The sequence below is a fragment of the Petaurus breviceps genome, unplaced genomic scaffold (assembly GCF_028583685.1).
Source record: "Petaurus breviceps papuanus isolate PSGF00001 unplaced genomic scaffold, PetGlider_PUasm1.0 90723, whole genome shotgun sequence".
Taxonomy (NCBI): Eukaryota; Metazoa; Chordata; class Mammalia; order Diprotodontia; family Petauridae; genus Petaurus; species Petaurus breviceps.
In genome coordinates, this window is record NW_027187323.1 from 1,341,854 (window position 1) to 1,368,006 (window position 26,153).

At 44.0% G+C, this 26,153-nt stretch overlaps 3 protein-coding genes across 4 annotated transcripts in view; 2 read left to right on the top strand and 1 right to left on the bottom strand.

Moving 5' to 3' along the window:
* The window catches only part of TMPRSS4 (transmembrane serine protease 4), a 46,273-nt gene extending 29,230 nt beyond the window's left edge, over window positions 1–17,043 (bottom strand). For both annotated transcript variants that reach the window (XM_069066691.1, XM_069066690.1), the window contains exon 1: window positions 16,769–17,043. The gene's annotated coding sequence lies outside the window, so the exon portion shown is untranslated. The remainder of the gene's footprint in view (window positions 1–16,768) is intronic.
* Window positions 1,919–26,153, top strand: part of SMIM35 (small integral membrane protein 35) — a 66,547-nt gene continuing 42,312 nt past the window's right edge. Inside the window, exon 1 of the mRNA XM_069066692.1 lies at window positions 1,919–2,109. Coding sequence (XP_068922793.1) covers window positions 2,103–2,109 — 7 coding nt within the window. The 5' untranslated portion in view covers window positions 1,919–2,102. The remainder of the gene's footprint in view (window positions 2,110–26,153) is intronic.
* On the top strand, window positions 19,474–20,189 carry LOC138145001 (large ribosomal subunit protein eL19-like). Its single transcript, XM_069066593.1, has one exon. It carries the CDS (start codon window positions 19,513–19,515, stop codon window positions 20,125–20,127), a length of 615 nt encoding a protein of 204 aa, XP_068922694.1. The 5' UTR covers window positions 19,474–19,512; the 3' UTR covers window positions 20,128–20,189.

The window sequence follows — 26,153 nt, forward strand, 5'->3', positions numbered from 1 at the left end:
TTTAGTATCTCTGACAAGAAAATGGGATCACAAAGAGTTGAGCATTACTGAAAAACAACTGAACAACAGAAAGGATTTCCACTCACACTCTGTGCACACATGCACGCACACACACATATACACCCACACAAATACACAAACACACGTCCTCATTTTCACATGCATGCACACCTATCCCTCCCTACCCCCACATAGAGATACACTCACACACTCCTCCCAATGCTCCATGGGGACAAGTCTACATTACGAAGGCTAGGCTGCTCTCAAGCCCTTTCTTTAGCGCAGCATTCCCCAAACTGATTTGTGGGCAGGGAACATCTTGTCCTGGAATCATATTGATCGACTGTGGCCAGAGAGCCTAGGCCTTGGCCTCCCCAGCTTTGTCTAGTGAATCATTTAGGCTGAAACAAATTCCCTGACTCAGCAGCCTGGCTTCACTGATTGATGTTTATCTGAAATCACTTAGGAGTGTCAGAGGCAGAAGTGAGCTGGCCTGGGGCTCAGCAGGCTGATGTGTGCATTTGGACACAAGACTGGGCCTTCAGGACAGGATGCTGGCAGAGGTTAGGGGCATGAGCTATAGATCCAGGAAGGCACCCAGGATCTGTCTGTTCGGTGCCTCTGCATGTTTTTGGGTGGATTAGGTCTGCAATTTCATTGTTCTAGGGAACTCCCTCCACCAGTCAATATCAGAACTTGCTCAGCAACTTGTAACCGGAGGAAGCTGGCTGGGATAGTCAGAGGTTAAGTGAGGCAGGGTCAGGTAGGCAGTCTGTATAAGCAGCAGGATTCCAACCCAGGTCTTTAGGACTCTGGCTCTTTACTAGGCCAGGCTGCTTCTCTAGTGGGAACTTGATGAATTCTTATTGATGACACAGTGAAAAGGTGACAGCTATGATGTCCTGGGTGCCTGAGCAATCTCACTTCCAGAAAAAAGTCTTTTCCCTTCCTGCCATCAGTCTGAGGACAGTTGTTAGGTAGTCCCATTCAGCCTGTGTCCTGCAGAAACCTGACAGAGAACTGTAGCATTCAAATGCCATTCTCTGTTGCCCTGACCTATATCTTTTTTGTATCTGAGTCTTAATTTCCTCATCTATAAAATGGGGATAATAAACTATGTAGTACCTGTCTCACAGAGGAAAACACCTTGTAAACCCCAAAAAACTAAAGAAGTATGGGTTGATTGCCCTTAGGAAACCCATTAACTTGTTTGTGAAATGAAGGTGTAGACTGTAAGTATCCTGGAGGTAAGGTAAGGAGCTTAGGACGACGGTTTTGTTGTGTAGCCTTGGGTAAATCCTCAGCTTAGGGGAGAGGGGCTGGTTAGCATCCCTGTTGTATGTGTTGGGTGAAGTGTGTCATTTTGGGGCTTAGTGAAGCAGATAAAAAGACTGTAAGTCTGGCCCAGAAGCAGAGAATTGCTGCAAGGATGCAGCCAGATGGTATACAAGTGCAGTATCCTTTTTACTTCTTGTTAGTGGGGGCCAGAGATGAGGCAGCATCTGACAGAAGCCAAGTGGATATATAAAAGACTGGCTGGCTCTTTTCTTTCCAATCTGTGTGCCTTGGGGTACTGTCTTCCCCTCCTTTCTTCTTCCCTCTCCCCCAAGAATCATGACTGGTTTCTTCCCTCTCAGACTGGACATATTGGATAACTGAAAACAACTGGAGATTTAAAAGCTGCTTTCTGGCCTCTGGTCTTACCAAGTTGTTGTTCCCGCTCCTTCCCTGGGGGGCCAGGGTCTCTGAGGAAGGGGAACCAGGGAGAGCGGCTGCTGTTGCTAGGCAGTGGGATAAACAGCTCCTTGCTGGTGCTAAGCAGAATGCTGAGTCTAGAACAAAAGAATTGGGGCAGACCCCTTGGGATCATTGTGTGGGGTGTTCCTGGGACCCAGCCCAGTAAATCTGCAGCTAATGAGAGCAGCTAAGCAGAGAAGCTAAGGACAGTGGGTGCTATTGTTCTGAGTCCGCCTTGTCTACACTGCCCTGCGACCTCTGCTATATCTTTTTTGGGGGGTCAGTTGCTTCCTCATTGTCCTCCCTGACTTCAATGTCCTCCTGCTTCTCTGGATCCAAGACTTTCTCTTCTGCAAGTTCTAGCCATGACAGGTAAGGAGGGAATGAGAGGTACAGCTAGCAATGGCCGTGGTAGAGTATTTAAACTTAGCTTGGCAGTGAGAATGGGGGGAATCCCCAGAACTGGGAGCGACATGGATGGAATTTGGGGCATTCTCTTGGCAATAGTGATGTCGCCACTTCCTAGGCCATCTTGTCTGTCCCTTTATTCCAGTTTGGGCAAATAGAAGCATATTTCCCAACTCTGTAGTGAAGGAAGTTCACAAACCACACTTGAAAACACAGTTTAGCATTCGAGAAGTCCTTTGAATCAGGAAGTTTTCCGGTAGGTTTAACCTCAATCACTCTTGCTACAAAAAGACTTTTTTTGTCTTGATATCCATGACAAGAAAGTGGTAACTTCCTGGCAACTTGGGGAAGCCGAGCTATGGAGCCCGTTCCAGGCAGACAATGGCCAGAGGGCAGGGATTGGGGCATACAAGGGATATCAGGTAGCTCTCCACTGTCTTGCTGAGGACCCGTGCCGCCCTGCTGCTGTCATTTAGGGACCAGCTTTTGTGTTCAGATACAGAAGTTTTCTTCTGGGGACAAGTAAGAGGTGAGGTTGATAATGGGATGGTTTCGAATTAAAAAATGAAGGAACTGAGACCTGGAGAATTTAGGTGATTTTCTCAAGGCCAAATGGCATCTCAGAGACAGAGATAATGGCACTTAGGTGCCTTTTACCATTATTCCCTCCTTCACCTGAAGAAGGGCTTCTCACATGAAGAAGTAGCCCTATTCCTTGCCAAGGCAACACCTTTACAATCACAAGTGATCGATTTTATGCCATTTTCAGCAGATTAACCCCCCATGATCTCAAGTCTTCCACTTATCTTCCCTCTCTTCCTGTCTATTGGCTGCTTCTCTGCTGCCCAAGACATACCCATGTCTCCCCCATCCTCAAAAAACCACCTCTTGCCCAATTAATCTCTGTTAGCTATCATACCATATCTCTTCTGCATTTGTGGCTAAACTTGTTGATCAGACTGTTTACAGTAAGTACCTCCACTTCCCCTCCTCTCACTCTGTTGTTGTTGAGTCATTTCAGTCATGCCCAACTCTTCATGACCCCATTTAGAGTTTTCCTGGTGAAGATACTGGAGTGGTTAGTCATTTCCTTCTCCAGCTCATTTTTCAGATGAAGAAACTGAGGCAGAGTTAAGTGACTTGCCCAGGGTCACACAGCTAATATCTGAGGACAGATTTGAACTCAGGAAGATGAGCCCTCCTGACTCCAGGCCTGGTGCTCTGTGCACTATGGTACCACCTAGCTGCCCTTCACTTTCTTCTTGACTCTCTACAATCTGGCTTCTGATCTCATCATTCAACGAAACTGCTTTCTCCAATGTTACCAGTGATCCCTTAATTTTCAAATCCAATGGCGTTTTCTCAATCCTCATTCTTCTTGAACTCCCTACAGATTTTGACACTGTTGAAAAACCCTCTTGTCCTTCTGTCTAGTTTTTTTAGGACACCACTGTCTCCTGGTTCTCCTCCTACTTACCTGCTATCCCTCTCTGTCTCCTTCCCTGGATCTTTGTCTGGGTCATGCCCACTAACTGTGGCTATCTATACCACAGGGCTCTGGCCTGGGCCCTCTACTCTTTCTCCTCTACGCTACTTCACTTGGTGATCTCATTAACTTCCAGGGATTTAATTATCATCTCTATGCTCATGATTCTCAAATCTACTTATTTAGTCCTAAACTCTCTGCTCACCTCCAGTCTTTCATCTCTAACCACATACGGTGCATAATGGAATTGTATGTCCAGTGGACATCTTAAACTCAATATGAACAAAATCAAGCTCTTTATCTACCTCCCTTCCAAACTTCCCTATTATGGTCAAGGACACCACCATCCTTCTAGTCTCCCCAGACTCAACCTAGGTTTCAACGCTTGACTTCAGTATCTCTCACCCCCTATATATCCAGTCTGCTGACTTCACCTTTGCATCATCTCAAATACACCTTCTTCTTCTCTCCTATTACCACCATGGTGCAGACCCTTATTTCCTTATGTTTGGACTAGTGCAGTAGCCTGCTGGTAGGTCTGCCTGTCTCAAATCTTTCTCCATTCCAATCCATTCTCCATTTAGCCACCAAAGAGTTTTCCATAAAGTACAGGTCTGATCATATCACACCCCTACTCAATCAACCTTACTGGCTTCCTATGACATCCTGGAGCAAATACAAAATCCTCCCATTCAAGGTCCTTCATAACCAACATCTCCCCCATTTCCCTTTCTCCTTAATTCCCTCACTTTTCTAGTCTTCTTATACCTTATTCCCCAGTCTTTGATGCATTGACATTGGCCTTCTGGCCAGATACTCTTAAACAAGATAGTCTATCTCTTGGTTCCTGGAATTTTCTCTGGTCCATGCCTGCGATGCTCTTCCTTCTCAACTCTGACAACTGGCTTTCTTGTCTTCTTTTAAAATCCCAACTTCTGCAGGATTTCCCTCCAATCCCTCTTAATTCTAATGCCTCCTCTCTGTTGATTATTTCTTATTTATCCCCTCTGTAGCTTGTCTGTACACAGCTGTTTGCATATTGTCTCCCCCATTAGACTGAGACCTCCTGGAGGGCAGGGACTGCCTTTTGCTTTTCTTAGTAACCCCAGTGATAGTTCCCGGCAGGGAGCAGACACTTAATAAATGCTTTCTGACTGACTCAAAGAGAAGATCAGGATCTGAGTCTCTTCCATTTGAGGGTTTTTGTCTCAATGTCATAGGATTGTAGATTTAAAGCAGGGAGGGGCTTCAGAAATCATCCATATTTGACCCTCCCATTTTATGGATGAGGAAACAGAAGCTTAGACAAATGAAGGATCATTTGCTCAGTCTGCCAAGATCGTCTGATCGCTTGTTTTCACTCATTAGGATACTATGCTTGTTCAGGTCTTCATTACCTTTCACCTGGACTGTTATAATAGCCTCCTCCTTGGTCTTACTGCTTCCAGTCTCTCTCCTCTCCAACTCATCCTCCACAGAGCTCCCAGGACCTTGCCTGGGTCCCCACTGCTGCTAGGCAATCCTTTTATACCTTCCTAATTAACTCACTAGGGCAACTAGATGGTTCCATGGATAGAGCCCTGGGCCGGGAGTCAGGAAGACTTATCTTCCTGAGTTCAAATCTGGCCTCAGACACTTTCTAGCTGTGTGGCCCTGGGCAAGTCATTTAACCCTGTTTGCCTCAGTTTCCTCTTCTGTAAAATGAGCTGGAGAAGGAAATGGGAAAGTCACTCCAGTATCTTTGCCAAGAAACCCCCAAATTATAGTCAGGCGTGACTGAAATGGCTGAACAGCAACAACAACAAATGTCTCTGTGTGTGTATACATACACACACACAACTCCTCTTCTCCTGTTATAAGTTCTTGTGAATAAGGGTTATTACCTTTGTATTTTTATTCCCAATCCTAGCACTGTTGGTATTTGATAAATGTTTACTAATTGAGTAATAAGTGTTTACTGAATTGAATTTAGTTGGCTTTTAGAAGGAGAATTAATAACTATTAAGTGGAAAAGATAAAACAAGGGAGCCAAAATAATTAAAAATTCAGAATGGGACAGTTTAGAGAGCATGGAAATCTTCTGATAGCCATGATCAAATTGGAGGTGGGAGGCAAAGCTTCCGAAGACACAACCTCTTTCCTTGGTCTTCATCCTACTCAGTTAAGGTTGACTTGGTCCTTTGTTGAAGCTGTGCTTCAGCACCCTTTGGCCTAACTAGTGTCTGTGTTTGGCTTTCCCATGTGGCCAACTGTCATCGTCCTTAGGGGACTATCTTGTGGCAGGGCCTCAAACCTTAAATTGGTTTGTTTTCTGATGTTGAAGTTTGGGTACCCCCAGTGTACCTTTCACAGAATTCTAGCTTCTGGCCCCTGGGTGCTTTGGGTTAATGTCTACAGCTATCAGCTTATGCATGCATCTGGAATGACTTCTACCCACTGGGTTCAATGAATATTTCCCACCTTTCTTGGCCAAACTTTGGGCTTTTATCTATTTCCGTTCCCCTACTGATGAGTTGTGACACAAATGTGTCCCAGAGAAATGATGTCTTCTTTGAAAAAGAAAAACAAAAGGTATTATTTTCAATACCCCCAACCCTGTGAGTGATCAGTAATAATACTGACAATATCCATCTTTTTCTTTAATGGGTCTTTTTTCTCTAAACATCCTCTTTAACGTTATATAAATGAAAGGCAGAGTGATACTGTAACAAGAGTATCAGATTCAATGAGTTCAAATTAGGCTCCAGTAATTACTAGCTTTATGACTTTGAGCAAGTCATTTAATGTCTTTGAGTCTCTTGCCTAATCTGTAAAATGGATGGGAAAAGGAAAGGAATAAGCATTTATGTAGTGCCTTTTGTGTGCTATGCACTTACAAACTTTATCTCATTTAATCCTCACAGCGACCTGGAAGGCAGGCATTACTGTTGTCCTTATTTTGCAGCTGAAGAAATAAGGCAGTTAGATCTTAAGTGACATTGCTAGGATCACACTGAAGTGTAAGTGTCTGAAGCTGGATCTGAACTCAGATCTATCTGATACAGTGTGCTACTCAGCAGTTTTAAGGTTTAGAGGAAGGTGGGATGTTTGAGCAGTTGTCTGCAACAGCTAATTAGTCCTGAGGCCTAGAAGAGAGCATTAATACTTTTTGTTATTGGTGGTCAGTGTAGTCTGGTGTGGTGAGATCTGTCTCTCATGTGTATTTGTGACAGAGGTTAGAGTAGTTGCTGAATGAAGGAAGTAGAAGCTGGCTTTGTATGAAGTAGAAACATGCTTCTATGGAAATGCACAGTGGTATATGAGGGGTTAATAATTACAATTGCCTGCAGGTGTAGAGACTGTTGTCAGTCAGTCAATCAGTAAGCATTTATTAAACTTACTATGTGACAGAAACTATGCTAAGCACTGAGGATACGGAGAAAGGTAAAAGATAGGCCCTGTTCTCAAGGAACTCACGGTCTAATAGAGGAAACAGCATGCAAACACATATACAAATAAGATATATGTGTGTGTGTATGTGCACACATACACACATATATACATATAGTTGTTCAACTGTTTTCAGTTGTGTCTCACTCTTGGTGACCCCATTTGGGGCTTTCTTGGCAAAGATATTGGAGTACTTTGCCATTTCCTTCTCCAGCTCATTTTACGGATGAGGAAACTGAGGCCAACGGGGTTAAGTGACTTGCTCAGAGTCACACAGCTAGTAAGTATTTGAGGTCAAATCTGAACTCAGGTCTTCCTGACTCCAGGCCTGGCACTTTATCTGATGTATTACCTACTCTCTCTCTCTCTCTCTCTCTCTCTCTCTCTCTTTCTCTCCTCTTCCTTCTCCTCCTCCTCTTCCTCCTCCTTTCTCTTTCTCTACACACACACACACACACACACACACACTAGATTGGAGATAATTAACAGAAGGAAGGAACTAGCATTAAGAGAGGTCGAGATAAGGGAGATAATAGAGCCAGTTTATTTGGTCTCTTAAGAGCTGATAGTTAAATTTTCTCCATGAGCATTTATAGCTCAGAAACTGGTAAGTGCTACAAATTAGGGATTGCTTTATTATTTTGTTGCTTGTATAGACTTAAGAAAGTGATGGGAAAATGTTAATAATAATGCAGATTAAATTTAAAGGTATCAAAGGTACATCCTTCTCCTGCCACCCCTCAGTCAGTTGTTAAACATTTATCTGCATCCCCCTAATTGGGATTGATTCAATGCTAGAGAGTTAGGAAGAATGACTACGTCTGAGAGAGATGAGGCCAAGGTGGCCCTAGAATAGGGGGCCTACCCCTGGATCTTCAGAACCTGGGAATATGAGGACCCCAAAGCAGGAGAGATGAGATGCAAGCCCTGGGTTCTGCTGTTTTCCTACACAATGGTTCCAGTGTAGAGCGTCTCCACAGGGATGAATGTGTGTGTGTGTGTGTGTGTGTGTGTATGTACGCGTGCGCGAGTGTGTGCACGTGTGCAGGTACATCCACCTCAGAATCATTCTTATTGCCCTGCTCTGGAATTTCTCCAGCTCTATTTCATGCTAGGGTGCGGTGACTGGAAGGACACAAGTGTTCTCTAACTGTGGCTAATGCAAGGTGTGTATGAGTGCCAGGCACGTAATCTGTTTTGTTTCCAGTCCCTTGTTGATGCAGAGCAGTTTGACGCCATCCCAGGGATCCTTTAAGGAGGGATAATTTACAACGATACCCTGCTCTGTAACTGATAACTTAGAACTCCCTGGTATTGCACATGGAGCCTGAAAGATTTTTTTTTCTCAACTTCTTTGTCTTTGATTTTTTTGTAATGTTCTCTAATTTTTTCTCTATTAGAGAAAAATGATACTTGCAGCTCTCACCTCCCAAAGAATGCCAGCCTTTAAAGACTGTCTAGTCCAATCCCCTCATTTTATAGATGAGGAAATTGCAACTCAGAGAGATGAAGATTGTACAAGTGGTTTGAATCTAGGTTTTCAGTGCACAGTCAAGGAGTACACTTTCTACTACAGCATACTGCCGACACCATGCTTGCTTCTTTTGACACTCCTTTGCCCTGTTTCTGAAATCTTACATTGTCTTCCTATTGGTCCTTCCTGTGATTCTGGTCTTTCACTGTCCAGAAGTGCCACATGGACAAGCTGGAGCCTGTGAAGAGGACAGTGACCAGTGGGTGTGTCCAGGAGGAACAGCTCAGGATCAGTCCTGGGAGCTGAAAGTGTTTAACCTGGGGCGGCCAGGTAGCACAGCGAGTAAGAGCACCGGCTCCAGTGTTGAGAAGACCTGGAGATCGAATCCCGGGCTCAGACACTCAGCACCCACCCAGAAACACCTGGCCGTGTAACCTTGTGAAAGTTACTTAACCCCAATTGCTTAGGGGCGGCCAGGTGGCTCAGCGAGTAAGAGCACCGGCTCCAGTGTCGGGATGACCTGGATCAAATCCGGGCTCAGACACTCAGCACCACACCCAGAAATAACTGGCTGTGTAACCTTGAGCAAGTTACTTAACCCTGATTGCTTTTAAAAAAAAAAAAAAAGAAAGAAAGTGTTTAACCTGGATGAGAGGAAACTTGGATAGAGAGCTGGGTGTGGAGTCAGGAAGACTCATCTTTGTGAATTCAAATCTCACCTCAGACACTAGACAAATCACTCAATCTTGTTTGCCTCAGTTTCCTCATCTGCAAAATGGGCTGGAGAAGGAAATGACAAATCATGTCAGTGTCTTTGCCAAGAAAACCCCCTATATATATCATATATACATGTATATATGTTTTCCTTCTTTATCTGCTTTGGTCCATTATTCCAAGGCTGGTGACTCTCAATCCTCTGGGTAATTGACCTTCTCCCTTTCTGAACGGTCTCCTACTTCACTGGAAGGTAGAGGAAGGTAGAAGAAGGGCTTTACTTCACTTAAGTGAGGTAAGTCTTTTGTTACCTGCCTCTTTTCCTCACATCTACTATTAATGTAGGAAACTCAGATCACCCTGATCAGAAAGGGAAAGGGTTATAATGTTGTCTTGGGGTTTTCCTATGACTCTGTCAAAACTCTATGACAATGCATAGCCAGAAAGAGCAGGTCAGAGGTTAGGCAGCTCAGACCATTACTCATCACTCCTAGTAGACTCCCCTTCTTCTGGAGGAATGCCTGTAGGCAGCTGGGTGGTGCAATGCATAGAGCACTGGATCCCAGTCAGGAAGACATGAATTCAAATCCAGTCTCAGATATTTACTAGCCGTGACCCTGGGCAAATGACTCTTTCTGCCATAGGTTCCTTTACTGCAAAATGGGGTTCATGATAGCACCTATTTCCCCGGTTTTTGTAAGAATCAAATGAGATAATATTAGATAATAGTTAGCATGGTGTGCATATTAATAAACACGTTTCGCCTTCCTTCCTACTTGCCTTTTGGGGAAGTCCCACCCTAAGCTGGTCACTATCCAATAGGCAGATTCTAGGTGGCAATTCCAAGAGACTTACTCCCTCTACCTGTGGTATTTTAGGGTCTCTATGGCCATACAGTCTTGATTGTCCCACCTGCCTGGATGGTTCTTCTGGTTGGAGTCTCCTCCTGGAATCACTGGATTTTGTCAGTCAGTCCATAGGCATTTATAAAGAATCTGCTGTATGCCAACTCTTGTCTTTATTGAAGAGAACACACCGGTCCCCATTTCTCCAGGCCTTTCCTCTCTGTCCCTTGGTAAATAAGACATGCCAATCTTTTTTTTTTTTAAGATTTGCATAGCAGAAGAATAAAGAAGGTGAAAATCAAGCAAAGCCTAAAGATTTGGACGTGCTTAAGACATGTTTATCAAGTTTGCTGCTGATATAAGCCTCAGAAAGCTCAGTAATATGTTAGATGACAGTCAAGATCCGTTCTTGATGAGCTAGGCTTTTGGAACAAACCTAAGAAGGTGAAATTGAATGAGGATAAGTGTAAAGTCTTACACTTGGGTTAAAAAAATCAATTTTACAAATGCAAGATAAGGCACATCTTGATAGTAGTTAGGGTGAAAAAGATCTGAGGGTTTTAGTGGACTACAAGCTCAGTATGAGCTAACAGTGTGATATAGTTGTCACCCTTCCCCTCTCCCCCCCCCCCAAAAAAAAAAGATAAAAACAACTAATAAGAACCTGAGCTCAATTAAGACAGACATGATGCTAAGGATTGGGGAAGTGACGGTATTGGTGAACTTTGCTCTGGTCACACCACACTTGGGATATTGTGCTTAGGTCTGTAAGCTGAATTTTAGAGAGGACAATGATAATTGGGAGAGTGCCCAGAGGAGGGCAGCGAGGGTGGAGGAAGGCTTTAGGATCGTGCCAGATGGGGATCTGGTGAAGGAATTGGGAATGTTTGGCCAGGAGAAGAGAAGACTTGAGTGTTGAGGAAACAACATGGTAGGTATGTCGACATATTTGAAGGGCAGTTACGAGGAAAATGAGAGATTAGACTTGGTCTGCTTTGACTCCAGAGGGCAGAACCAGAACAGGCAGATTATTGTCTTGATGGGGGAACACAGCTGTCCCAAAGTGGAATGGGCCAACTAGCTTGGGAGGTTGTAGTCTTCTCCCCTCACTAGGGGTCTTTGGTCAAAGGCTAAGTGACTGCTTGTTGGGTATATCATAGAAGGGATTCTCATTCTAGTCTATGTCAGACTGTGATTCTGTGGACCCACCCAAGGCCAGCTCTGTAGAACTTTTCCATCTAGATGTCAGTTATGCTATTCTAAGAAAGTCTGGATTATTGAACTGTGGAGTCTGGAAAAAGCAGATGTGGACACTATCCTTGAGGACTACTTTTGTCTTTCTCTCAACCTGAGACTGCTTAAAAGCAGGGAAAGTTAGACATTCTGAGCTGGTGTTTAGTGGCTAGCCTTTTCTGCTGATGTTGTAGAAAGAGGAAAGCAGAGAGAGAGTTAGGTGAGGCCTTATGGTGAAGCAGGTTCACTGTGGGAGAGGGGGTATCTGTTATACTTGGGTGGCTTTATTTTCTTCCTTTGTGACTATATTCTCCTGGGCTCTGTGTGTTTCTGGGGAAGGCCTGTGGTGGACTGTAAGTTGCCTGATGTCTTAGTCCCAGAGAACACCAAAGAGTTGGGACATGGTGTCATTGTGTCATAATGTCAGTGACAGCTGCATCCTCAGACAGTGGCTTTAAACCCTTCTTTGTTCCCTCTTGTGCCCCCTGTGTCAGAGGTCAAGGAAGCCTGATAAGTGGGGACTGTTATAAGAGAGCAGACAATGAAGCACTCGCCTTGCTCATACCTTGAGGGGGCTAGGCCAGAGGAGAGTTTAAAATTAGGTTGTTAAAGAGGCAAGAAGAGAGGTTGGGCAGGGGCTCACTTGTTCACCAGAAGGTCAGAGCACTAGTTCCTGCTCTGCCTGGGTTCCTTATTTACTCACAGTCTTCTTTACACTTTCTCATCAGTAGAATGAAGAGGGCAAGGCTTGGTAAGTTTCCCAGATGGAGATTAGAGACTAGATCTCTAAGTGCCGTAAGAAATTTATACCCTCTCTCCCCGCTTGAGTTGGGCAGCCAGGTGGTACAGTGGATAGAGTGGGCCTGGAGTTAGGAGGACTCATCTTTGTGAGTTCAAATCTGACCTCAAACACTTACTAGCTTTATGACCCTGGGCAAGTCACTTAACTCTGTTTGCCTCAGTTTCCTTATTTATAAAATGAATTGGAGAAGGAAATGGCAAACCACTCCAGTATCTTTACTAAGAAAACCATGAAAAGTAAGACACGACTAAAAAGTGACTGAACAACAATGCCCTCTGAGTTAAAAACCTGTATCTCATGTGCAAACAGTATACCAACCTGGGATCCTTCCTGGGTTTCCTTCAGTGATAAGAATAATATCAGGATCCCCTCCTCTGGCTAGGTGGGGACTTCGGTGTTGGGCTTCTCCTCCAGGGGCTCTTTAGTCTGACCTCTCATTTCACTCGGAGGAACTCTCTCAGGAGAGCTCTCACCCAACACAAGACCATGTAGGAAGAGACTAATTGGGTGGGCTCCACAGTTTCCCATTTCTCTTCTAGATATTTTCAGGGAACTACATCCTTTCCAGGCTGACTACCTGAGAGGCCAATGTGAAAAACTGGATGGCTTTCTGACTTGCTATATTCCTGAGGCCCAGCCAAATCTGGCCAAATGCTTTGGGTCTGTACTGATCTGAGCCCTTATATTTTGAAGTATAAAAGAGAGTGGGAAGGAGGGATTTGCTCTTTCTCTATCATTTCCAGAGGTTCTGAGTAGCCTTAGGGGCTCCTCATCCAAAGGTTCTGGATGAATATGGGGCTTAGATCTTCTAGATAGCCAATAAATGAAGCCCAGGATCCCTGAGTAAAAGAGTTCCTGGTCTCTCTCTAGGGTTAAGTCTTCAGAGTTTAAGTCACACTTTACTTGGTAGTCAATGTGTGACCCCCCTTCAAAGGGGAGGGTTACCTTCTTATATTTCTGAATCCCTGGAGAGCCTAACCTGGGTTGGGCACAGAGTAGGCACTTGGCCAATACTTGTTGAATAGGTTTAGGGGAAACTTATTGTTAATGGGCAGCAGCCTGTGTAGCTCTCTGTATAGGGAGGGACTCACAGGAGAGAATGAGCTACCATTTATCCTGGCTTTAATTAATTGGAAATAATAGGCTTATTAAGAGAGAGTGATTTGGTGGTTAGCTCATGGGGCATGAAGCCAGGGTGTCCTGATGGCTGTGGCACTCCCTTTCTCTGGAGATCCAGGGCTTTTGCATTAGCCCTGTGATTTGGTTTCTCCATCTGTAGACTGTTGCTTATAATGCTGAGCTCTTTTCAGAGAATGTGGAAACATCAACTACTTTTGGTCTGCCAACTCATTGGCTGTGCTGCTTGGAGTCAGTCAAAGTCCCCCTCAGAGTTTCAGCTCTTCGCTCTATTGACCGGTACCATTCCTCCTTGTTTTAGCATGGGATGAGCAGACAGTTGGGTAGATCTAGGTGGTCTCTCCTCACCCTTCTATATTCTTCTAGATCGTATGGGTATTTGGGACCTTTTCTAGGGCCCACCTTCCCTGAAAAAGCAGGTAGCCTAGTAACTAGGGTGTCTAGCCTAGGACCCACTGGGTATCTTAGCACTCCAAAGGGGCAGGCTATAGCTTTAGTATCTCTTCCCTGTCTCTTTAGTGAAGTTCTCCCAGGGCATGGACTCTCCATGTTGAGTCAGGATGAGTTTCAGCCTAGACCCTTCCTGGATGAGAAGCTGGGAGGCTTAGGTTCTGGCTATACTCTTGGGTTGTCTTTGGGCCAGATGACCCACCTCTACTATGGTCTTGTTCTTTAGAGTCCCCTCCCCCCAGTCTCTCTCTGGAAAAGTTTGGAAGAGAGAAAGATTTAGGGGAACCTGTTTCTGTCAAAGATACCCCCAACTCTTTCCCTCTTCTAGTTCATTTCTCTTAAAACAACTCAACACACAAGAATAGGAAAAACACAACTGACACTGGAGTCAGAAACTTTGGGTTCTTGTCTTAGTGCAGTCAATAGTTACTTATGGAAACTCAAGCAAATCATTAGACTTCTCTGGATATTAGGTAAACCTAATATTGGAGTAGGAGAGAACCATAAAAGCCAATCCCCTTGGAGTTGTTATTCAACCACTGTTTGAACATTTCCAGTGCCAGGAACTCACTACCTAAAAAAGCAGTCCATTCCCATGGATTTAATTATGATCTCTAAGCAAATGATTGACAGATCTATATATCCAACTTAAGTCTCTTCCATAAATTTTGGTTCCTCATCTCCAACTGCCTATTGAATATTTTGAATTGGATGTCCCATAGAAATTTCAAACTCAATGCACCCAAAACAGAACTCATATTTCCCTTCAAACCCTTCCCTCTTCTAAACATCTCTGTTTCTGTCAAGTACACCATCCTCTCAGTCTTCAGTCTCTTAGTCAAGTGCCCTTGGCATTATCCTTAACTTTTTGGTCTCTCATTCCTAATCCCTTCTCTTTAATCACATAGTTATCTATTTAATTTAGCTTCTCATCACCTGTCACCTAGATTGTTAGAAAAGCTTCCAAACTGGCCTCCCTGCCTCCAGTCTCCTTCCACTTCAGACCATTTTATACAATTGCCAACATGATTTTCTTTAGGAATAAATCTGACCATGTCATTCCCTACTCAACCAACAACTTTTGTCTCTAGGATAAAATAGAAACTTGTCTGTTTAGCTTTTAGAGTCCTTCACAACCTGATGCTAATCTATCTTTCCAGCCTCCCTGGGTATTTCTCTCCCTCCCATATTCTGAGATACTGTATAGCCAAAATGGCCGCCTGTCTCTTCTTTGTACATCAAGCTCTGTCTCTGTGTTTTTGAACTGACTGTGCCCTACACCTGTGCACTCCTTCACCTTGTGCCTTCCCTTCCAAACTACTTTGTGGTTAGCTACTTTATACCTATTCATATTCTCATTATATTTACTCTGTATAGACTGGTTGTCTCCTCCATTAATAATGCAATGCTCTCCTTGAGAGGAAACATTTCTTTCTTTTTCTTTGTATTTGTATCCCCAGATCCTAGCACAAAATTTGGTATATAATAGGAACTTATGGATCCTATCCCAAAATAGGATAATTTTGGGAGCTACTAAAATTGTTGGAAATTTCTTCTTTTTACTGAGCCAAAATCCTGCCTCCCTATAACTGGTAGTGAGAGATCCTTTTCTCCAGAATAATTCTAAGAACTGGATAATTCTATACATATATAAATGCTGCTCCTAAGCTCTCCGTCTGGTGGCCTGTGGCCTTAAAGGACTTTAGATCCCCCCTTTCCCTCCCCCGTTCCCTCTTCCCTTCCTTCTTCCATTCCTGCTTCCCTTTACACTTTCCTTCCCCTTTCCCTTTTTTCCCTTCCCTACCTCCTTCCCTTCCTTCCTTCTCCTTCACTTCTCCCTTTTCCTCTTTCCCCTTCCTTTCCTCTTCCCTTCTTCTTTTCCCCCTTTCCCCTTCCCCTCCCTCTCTAGCTATGATCCTATGACCTAGGGTCCTTTAGGCTATGCAACTCCTTAGGTGTCCTCTTCAGTCCTTCATTTCCCTTTACTAAATGCCATCAATAACTTCATGCTTCTCCTGCTCCCCTCAGTTGCAATCAGCTCATAGGATGCACAGTTGGAAGGGACCTTGGAGGTCATCTAGTCTAACCCCCTTGTTTCACAGATGTGGGAACTCCTTGGTTCTGATCTAATCCAGTCATGGTGCTGCTGTATGATGTTAGCTCATCCTTAGCCTCTGTTTGGGCTTCATTTTCCTCCTCTGTGATGTGGAGGTGATTGTGCTCCCAAGCTTCTGCAGAAGTCCTAGCTATGATATGAAGAGGAAAAGCCACAGAGACTTGCTAGAATGACCTATTTCTACCATACTTGACTGATCAGCTTTCCTTACCACTAAGCATGATTTGGGGTTGAGGTGGATTTTGTATTTTTGGAAGAGAATAGCTAGCAGGCACCCTGAAAGTCAGCAAAGATCGACACACTTGTGTCCCAGAAATATCCTGCCCCTGGGGATTAACACCCCCCTTGCCCCTCCCCCTCTTCCCTCCTCCCCCCAAAGCCTACTTTGCAAAAAGAGCTTAAGAAATAGGGGAAAAGGAAATGGGGATGGATTGTGGAATGTGAGAGATGGAAGTAATTAAGAGAGCTTATCTAGTCCAACTTCTTCTTTTTAGGGAGAGATGATGGGACTTGTTCAAGGCAGACCCTGTTTTCCTAATTCCAGATTCAGGGCTCTGCTCACCATACTGTTATGTTATTAGCGACTGAGTAATGAAGGGACCTGACTGATAAACACTGCCTAGAGTTAGACAGGGATCTCTGAAGTTCTGACCCCTCCAAGCACTGTTCCAAGGGGCTTAGGAAGCTGGGAGTTTGTATGGATGTGGATTGTGGGATCAGCAAGTCAGTCACTGACTACAGACCTCTATTCTCCCTAAAGTTATAGATTCCTCACAGTTATAGACTTCTCAAATAGGAAACTTTCCAGACAAATTTGAGGATGCCTGATGGCTTGAGAAAACCAGGTATATTGGACTAAATGTATTAGGGGGCGTCTATGTAGAGGGACAGCCTCTTTTCACCTAATTCTAGGATCTCTGGGTAATCTCGAACTCACCTTGCTCAGTACTAGCTGCTGACTTCTTGGAGATTGAAGGTGGGTGAAGAAGGCCTTCCCTAAGGAGGTTCTGATCAGAAATCCCCAAGAGGAATGTTCCAAAGGAGATTTATCTTTGGGGCAGGTCTCTTGCCTAGAAGTTTAGCATATTTCCTCCCTTCAGACCATACTGCTTCTGTTGGGTATTCCAGGAAGGACTTTGGGAGAGAGGGGATGGTCTATTTAAAAAAACAAAACAAAACCAAAACCAACACAGGTAAAGTGGCCAAACAGGAATGCTTATGAATCTTGTAACCTGACACCTATCTTTGGGGGTGGAATAACACCCAGAGTCACCTCTGGGTCCCACAAGCATGGGGAGGGTGACTTGAAAAGACCTTCCTACCTGAATGCTTCCTACCCAATTGGGTGTTTCCTTAGTGTAGGGGAGGTGAGTAGGGAGCAAAGAGGCCAAGGTATTTTCACTGTCTCAATTTCTCTTGATCTTTTCTTTTGTAGAGTGGTACTGTGTTTCTCCTTTGTCATAGGGGAAGAAGGGGTGAAAGGACGTTGGCAGAACCCTTGAGCTTAAAAGACACAATGAGGTGTAGTGGGGAAAAAAGCACTGGGTTATGTGTCAGAGGACCTGGGTTTGAATTGTGGGTGTAGTTACTCATTACTTCTGTAACTGGGAAATCATCTGACCTCTTTGGACCTCGGCTTCCTCTGCTGTAAAATGAGATTAGACTAGATAATCTCTAATGTCCTCCTCTACAGGTTTTCAGTCCTTTGATAACATTTTGGGGCTTTTCAAAATTTTGTTTTTCTAAGCCTTGACTTTATTTTGGAAGATCTGTGCCCACGTGTGAAAGGTGAGGGTGGTTGGGAGAAGGCATGTAAGAGTCAAGTAGGCTCTAGAAAGACCACTCCCACCTTGCTCAATATGCTTTATGGACTTGTTCAGAAAAAAAATAGTTGGAGAGGCTATGAAAAAACTTTACAGAATTTCATCCACTGGGGCTTTGGAATCACAGTCTTTTTTCCTCCTAATCTCTTGACCTCATAGTAGGGGATGTCAACATAAATACTGATAATCCCTAAAATACTCTAACTTCCCAGTTCCTTAATTTACTTATTTCTTGTGACTTACTCCTCCACCCCACATCAGCCATACACAAAGATGGCCATATACTTGATCTTGCCATCACCCACAAATGCACTACTTCTAGGTTCATGAACTATGTATTTCCTTTATCTGTTCATAATCTATTGTCTTTCCACCTTTCCCTCTGCCTTGTACTCCAAACCCTGTTCTTCATCCACACCATGAACTTCAATGGGTCCCTCAGTCCCTTAGTTCTTTCCCTGGCCATTACCCCTGCACTAGCTAGGCTCTCTTCCCTTCCCCATCTTGACCCCTTGGTGAACTTGTTCAACTCTACACTGTTCTCTTCTCTTGAGTCCCTTGCCTCTTAATTGCTGATCTTGCCCTACCAAGCCTCAGCTTGGGGAAAAATCATGAAATGGTGTTGACTGGGTCCATTACAGATTTGTGTTATGTAATCTCACCTGGGTCTGCATGACTGAAAGATAATCACATTATACCTCTTGAATTAGCTCATGGCACAGTGGATAAAGTAACTGGGCTAGGAGTCAGGAAGACTCACTGTTGTGAATTCAGATTTGACTTTAGATACTTAATAGCTCTACAACCCTGGGCAAGTCACTTAACCCTGTTTGCCTCAGTTTCTTCATCTGTAAAAAAATGAGCTGGAGGAGGAAATGGTAAGTCACTCCAGCATTTTTGCCAAGGAAGCTCCAGATGGGGTCACGAAGAGGCAGACATGACTGAAATGACTGAACAACAACAAAAATTAACTCAGTCTTCCAAACCATTTTAGCCCTCCTTAAGCCTCCTATATTTCCCCTTTCCCCCATCCTCTCAGCTGAGAACCTCACCTCATATTTTACTGAAAAAATTAAGGCCATTCACTGAGGCTGCCCTTTTCTCCCCTCCTCCTCAACTCACATTTCCTAGAAACCTTTGATCACTATCTCTGCCTTTGTCACTCTTTCTCATGAAGAGGGGGCCCTTCTCCTTGCCAAGACACTACTACTACTACTGCTACTACTACTACTACTGCTACTACTGCTACTACTTACTATCACTACTGCTACTACTACTACCACCACCACCACCTAGCATTTATGTAGCTCCTAATATGCATTAGCTATGCTAAGCACTTATGCAGTGTGCTATGTGCTTTACTAATATCTCACTCGATTCTTAAACAACTTTAGGAGGCAGGTGGCATTATTATCCCCATTTTATAGTTGAAGAAACTGAGGAAGACAGAGGTTAAGTGACTTGCCCAGGGTCACATGGCTAGTAAGTGTTCTGAGGCTGGATTTGAACTCAGGTCTCCCTGACTCTAAGCTCAGTGCTCTATCCTTTGTACCACCTGGCTGTCTTAACAAACCCTTCTGCATGCTCAAGTAATCCCATTCCACTTCTTCTTCCCAAGTAGATTGCTGCTCCCTCTCTATCACCACCACTCTCTCATTTATCTTAAATTTCTCCATCTACTAGCTGCTCTCCTATTGCCCACAACTGTGCTCATGTCTCACTCATTCTTTAAAAAACCCTCACTTGCTCCATCTCCCCTTCTTATATCCCATAATATCTCCTCCCTTTTGTGATTTACAGTCCTTGAAAATGTCTTCTACGGCTCTCTCCTTTCCTTTTCCGCGCTGCTGCTGCAGCCATGAGCATGCTCAGGCTTCAGAAGAGGCTTGCCTCTAGTGTCCTTCGATGTGGAAAGAAGAAGGTATGGCTTGACCCCAATGAGACCAATGAAATTGCCAATGCCAATTCCTGCCAGCAGATCCAGAAGCTGATTAAAGATGGGCTTATCATCCGGAAGCCCGTTACTGTGCACTCTTGTGCCAGATGCCGAAAAAATACTCTGGCTCGAAGGAAGGGCAGGCACATGGGTATTGGTAAGAGAAAGGGTACTGCCAATGCTCATATGCCTGAGAAGGTGACCTGGATGAGGCGAATGAGGATTCTTTGCCGTCTGCTTCGAAGATATCATGAATCCAAAAAGATTGACCGCCACATGTACCACAGCCTGTACTTGAAGGTGAAGGGAAATGTGTTCAAGAACAAACGAATCCTGATGGAGCACATTCATAAACTAAAGGCAGACAAGGCCCGGAAGAAGCTCTTGGCTGACCAGGCTGAAGCTCAAAGGTCTAAGACTAAAGAAGCACGAAAGCATCAGGAAAAGCGTCTGCAGGCTAAGAAAGAGGAGATCATCAAGACTTTGTCCAAAGAGGAGGAGACTAAAAATGATCCTCCCCTATCTCCTCTGACATAGTACCCTTCTATTTGGCATATGCAATAAAAATGGACAACTGTCAAAAAAAAAAAAAAAGAAAATGTCTTCTACAATAGGTGCCTAACTTTCCTTTTTCTCACTCTCTACAGTTTGACTTCTAATGTCATCATTCCACCAAAACTACTGTCTTTACAGTTACTAATAATCTCTTCAATGCCAAAGCCAATGGCCTTTGCTCAGTCCTCGTCCTTCTTGACCCCTATGTAGACTTTGCCAGTTGAAAGCCCCTTCTTTCCTTGATACCCTTTCTCTAGTTTTTTGTGGCACTGCTTTCTCCTCCTACCTCTCTGACTATTCCCCAGTCTCCTATGCTGGACCTTCATCCAGGTCACACCTGCTAACAAGGGTTCTGTCCTGGGGCCTTTTCTCCTTCTATACTACTTCACTTGCTGATTTCATCATCCCCCAAGGATTTAATCGTCATTTCTATGATGATGATTTTCAAATTTATTTAACCTCTTCGCTGATCTCTGTTCTTGCATCTCCAAATATTGGACATATGAAACTGGATGTCTAGTAGACATATCAAACTCAAGATATCAGACACTGAGCTCATTGTCTTTCGCCTTAAACTCTCCCCTCCTCCTTACCTCACTATTGTTGTGGAAGTTATCTCCATCCTCCCACTCACCCAGATTCCCAACCTAGGTGACATCTTTGATTCCTCACTCTCCACTCCTGCTTCCCCCATCTGTTTCTAGGACCCAATGATTTTACCCTCATAACATTTCTCTCTTATCAACCTGGTACAAGCTCTCATCACCTTACACTCGGCTTATTGTAATAGCCTGCTGGTTGGTCTCACAGGCACAAGCATCTCCCCTCTTCAGTTCACCCTCCATTCAGTCACTAAGTGATTTATCTAAAGTGCAGGTCTGACCACACCACCCTTCCACTCAATAAACCCCAATGGCTCCCTATTGTCTCTAAGGATCAAATATAAAATCCTCTGGTATTCAAAGCCTTTCGTAATCTCTTCCCTCCTTTCTCCCTCCCACTTTTCCAGACTTCTGGAACTTTGTAAAACCTCCTTCTGTCTTTTTCAATTTCTTCTCCTTTTAACCCTTTCTTTCTCACTCTTTTTCCTTCTACATTTTCTCCTCCATTCCCATCTTTTTATTTTCCTTTTGTAATGTCATTTTCCAGTATGGACAATACTCATAGCTAGAATTTTTTTTGAGGGGGGAAAGACTGAACCTGTTGGTAGCTAATTCCCTCCATCAATGCAGACCAATAACTATTTGGAATTTGGATTCTGACCTCATCATTCAACCAAAAGTATTCTCTTTCCAATTACTAATAATCTTTTCCAAATCCAATGGCTTTTGCTTAATCCTTCTTCTTCTTGACCCCTATGTGGACTTTGTCACTGTAGAAAAACCCTAATCCTAGAGATTTGCCTGGGGTTGCACAAGCAGTATTTGTCAGAGGGGGGACTTGAGGCCAGGTCACCTTGACCCTGAGGTTAGCTCTCTATCGCTTATTCTATATTGCCTCCCATAGCTAGGATTACAGCATAATAGTATCTCCTTGTGCCTATTCTTTCTCCTTCAGGTCACTGGCTTAAGAAGCAGTCTGTTCATTTATCTTTGCCTTCCCCAGCCAGATAGTTCTCATTTTCAGGTGGACTGATGACTGTTCTGCATGGAAGCAAAGAAATGTATTAGACAATCCCTTGGGATGCCTTTCATCAGCTTCTATGATCCTCCCTGATGGTCCCAGGTTAATTCAAGATGGAAAACGTTTCTTCCACTGGCTGAGAACCAAGGAAAAGAGGGAAAAATGGTGTATGAGGCAGATGGGAGAGTGCTGTGGTTGTCTGAAGACAGGGTCCATGAAGAAAAACAGTTCCCAAAATATCCCCTGAAGGACTGAGGGCTTGGGGATTTGGGGGCATAGACCTGCATCGGAGGGAGCTCACCTCTAACAGAGGCTAATGTCAGTATGGTGGGAGAATAGAATAGAAGGTCAGACAGTGCCTGCAGAGAGGAGGTGAAGAGGCACAAGTGGATTCTCACACAGTCCATGGGAGATCCTTGTGGGCTGCTGCCATAGTGCAGGAAGCAGCTAGGTTGAGTGGTAGCAAGCCACAGGGTGCATAGTGCCTGCTGTATCTGCTTGAAACAGCCTCTATAGAGCGTAATGGAAGGGAGTGAGGGAAGAGGAAAGGCCTGCTGGAGACGGAGGGGCAGGCAGTGTAGCTGCAGGAGTTGCAGTGTCTGCGGCCTCGGTGGGGTCACTGTGATGTGTGGGGGCTGTCTAGGGGTGTCTGTGGGCATCAGTATGGAGTCCTGGCTTGTGCTGCTGCAGGGCTGACACCCGGGGCACACCGGACATGGGGAAAAAGGGGATGCTGAGAGTTGGCTCAGCCTAGTGCTGTCTCTCTGAATTTGACCGGCCAAGCTTCCTTCAGTCCTCTCATTCTTGGAAAAGAGGATTCTGTCTGGTGGTGGGCACTGGGCAAAAGGGCATTGCAGCAGGAGGGCTAGCTTCCATGGCTGCTTCTATACTTTTGGGCAGAGGATAGTCACCATTTACTTGTCCATTTTCTTCCTAAGATGCCAATTTACTAGAATCCTTTAGGTGATGAGGCAACTGAGCAGCCCAGTGGATAGAATTATGGACCTGGAATCAGGAAAACCTGAGTTCAAATTTGGCCACAGACCCTTACTAACTTTGTGACTCTGATCAAATCACTTAACTTCTGTCTTAGTTTCTTTATCTGTAAAATGGAGATAATACTAGCACCTGCCTCTCAGGGCTGTTGTAAGGATCAAATAAGATAATTGTAAAGTGTTTGGTATAGTGCCTGGCACATAGTAGGTGCTTTAAAAAATGCTTATTTCTAGGGGCAGCTAGGTGGTGCAGTGAATAGAGCACTGGCCCTGGAGTCAGGAGGACCTGAGTTGAAATCCCACCTCAGACACTTAATACAAAAAAATAGCCATGTGACCTTGGGCAAGTCACTTACTCCAATTGCCCTACCTTCCCCCCTCCAAAAAGACCAAAAAAAAAATTGCTTATTTCTTTCCTGACTGTATAGTCTAACCTCATTTGTCTGTGTGAAGAAATGCCCTTGGGAAACTTGGAATACCTCCAGTTTTATAACTTTTCCTAGGGATGCATATGCCCCAGAGGGCATCTTTTTCTGTCTCTCTCCCTATATTATCAGTTTACCCCTAAATGGTTAGGACCTCTGACAGGGATCCCTGCCTGGCATTTCAGCAAATTCTTCCTCATTTCGTTTGCTATAGGACCACTGCTAAAATGCTTGATTAAAAATTAAGGAAAACAGTAAACCAAAGCAGAATGAACAGAAAACAAAATACAGTGAGACAAAATCAGCGTATGGGGAGAGGAAGTCCCTCAATAGCAGACAGATGAGTTTGCCTTGGGAACAGCCTCCCAAGGGAGGAGTCAGGAAAACCTGGGTGTAAGCCCCAATTCTGACACAGACTGGCTTTGTTATCCTGAGCAAGTCACATAACTCCTCTGAAGGAGCTAGAAACTGCACAATAGTTGTGAGTCTGCATGGGTAAGAGAAGTTTGCTTCCTGGAAGTTCCTTATACCAATGAAATCATATACACAGAAAACAAAGCTTAAAATGGCTGCGTTCCTGTTTGGGGGGTTGGGGTGGGGAGATGTTCTTCCCTTTAACTCTGTTTGAAGGCTTCAACTCAATCCTCTCCTAAACATTGTTGACCTAGAGAGGAAGGCGGCCTGAACCAATTCCATCTATCTCATGAGTGAGAATAGTGGACATCTCTGTCAGTAAAAGGAGTCCCCTGTGACAGGGAATATTCCCATGCTGCTGCCCTCTGGCTCTCTGTTCTGTGGGCATGATGGCAAGAAGAAGAAACAGGGGGCAGAGAAGCCATTTATTCACCATTGGCCTAAGTAAAATAAGGCCAAGAGGGGGCTAGTCCCAAAGCCTGGACTATTTCCTTTGCGTGTGATAATGGCTTGACAGTGGTTCTACCTTCCTGGATTGTGAGCAAAAAGAGGCATTGTAGGATAGTGGCACTTTACTTTCTCTCCTGTGTGACCTTGGGCAAGTTCATGCATCCTCAGTGGGCCTCAGCAGACTCTCCAGGGGTTAGAAAAATTCAAAGGAGAGATTAAATGCTTTGTCCTGAGTTACACAATCCACATGAGTATTGGAGGAAAAAAAAAGATATTTTTTCCCCCTTTGAAGCATTTAATTTTTCTTTTAAATGCATTTAAAAGAATCTTACTAAGTGTTAAGTGATTTATTTTATAATGAAAATGGAGCCACTATCTGGGATTCTTCCATATGTAAAGGCTGATTAACAAGAGATCAGCAAAAGCCTATAATATTGAAATCAACATTTTAAAAGAACGCTTTCCTTTGCTTTGAGCCAGAGAGGACCTTGGCAAAGTCATCCGTCCAGAATTGCAGAAAATGTTTTTCAGAAGCTAAGGACTCAGGATAAGGCTCCCTACAGCCTCTGGCAAGCTGCGTTGGTTTGGTTTTAGGTATTTTTGTGAAACCACTGAAAGGTTTTAAGTGCACAGGAGCCATTATTGCTGAATCCAGCTTCTTTCTTCTCTTCTGTCTCCAAATGGCTTTCTCTTGTTAATCCTGTGCATCTACTGCAATACCTGGCCAAGGACACTACCCTCTTCCCACCACATCATAATATCCCCAGTCCTCCTTCTCCCTCCTTCCCACCCGGAATAATGCAAGGGTTGCCACCTAGTGACCAAAATTTTATTACTTCTGCTTCACCCTGATTAGGATGAGTTGTAGAGGGAAGGAAACAAACAAACATTTATTAATATCTACAATGTACCAGGCAATAATTTAAGAGCTTTGCAAATATTATCTCATTTGATTCTTTCAGAGTGCTTCTATTACTCCCATTTTACAGTTGAGGAAACTGAGGCAGAAAGAGGTTAAATGATTTGCCCAGGGTCACACAGCTAGTAATTATCTGAGACTGGATTTGAAATTAGGTCTTCCTGATTCCAGGGCCAGAACTCTTATCTACTGAACCACCTAAAGCTTCTTATAGACATCAAAAGGAAAGAGAAATTTTTACCACAATCTCTACCCCCAGCTTTATTATCTCAATATTTGCTTTTTTAAAATTCATTTTTATTTTGAACACATTGTCCACCAACCGTGAGGTACACTAGTTGTGTCATATGTGTTAATATGGTTTAAATCTTGAGATCATCTTTGACCCTTCCCTCTTCTTTGTTCCCATTCTCATACAATCTGTAGCCAAATCCTGCATCCACCATCTGCATATCACCATCTCCTAACTTAGAATAGTTCCTCATTCATCACCTGTATCACTGCAATAGCCCAACAGCTTCTGATACCTCTATTGCTTCCTTTCCAGAAACAGGACTGTAGATTTAGAGTCAGAAAGATACTTTGAGATCATCTAGTCCAACCTCTTCATTTTACAGTTGGGGAAACTGAGGCCCAGAGAACTTAAGTTACTTGGCTAAGATCACACAGGCAGTGAGTGGTGGTGTAGAATTAGAACCCTGAGCTCAGGGTTATAAATCTAGCCTATACCTTACTGAAGTCCTTCATACTGATGCCAGATCAATCTTCCATTTATATTGATCTAGTCATGTTACTTTTCTGCTCAAAACTCCTTAATAGCTCACTATTATTTATTGGATCTTTCAAACTTCTTAGCTTGGCATCAAAGCCCACTACAATCTGGCGCCACTCCTCTTTCCTCCTAATATTCTCCACATCAGCTATACATTAGCCAAACTGGACTGCTTGCTGTTGCTGTCATATATCCAGTGTCTTCTCTAGCTATATTTTTGTCAAGACCTTTCCTGATACTGAGAATGTTTTCTCCCACCCCTCTCCTTGCCTTTTGGAGTCTACCAATCCTTCATGGTTCAGCTCAAATGCTGCCTCTTTCAGGAAACCTTCCCTGATTCCCTGTAGGCAGAAATTCCTTCTCTCTGCCTATTTCAAATACACTCTTTTGCATAAGCACAGAACAGTCAT

What these genes read in the sequence shown, in the direction of transcription:
- LOC138145001 (XM_069066593.1), top strand. Translation starts at nt 19,513, where the DNA reads ATGAGCATGCTCAGGCTTCAGAAGAGGCTTGCCTCTAGTGTCCTTCGA.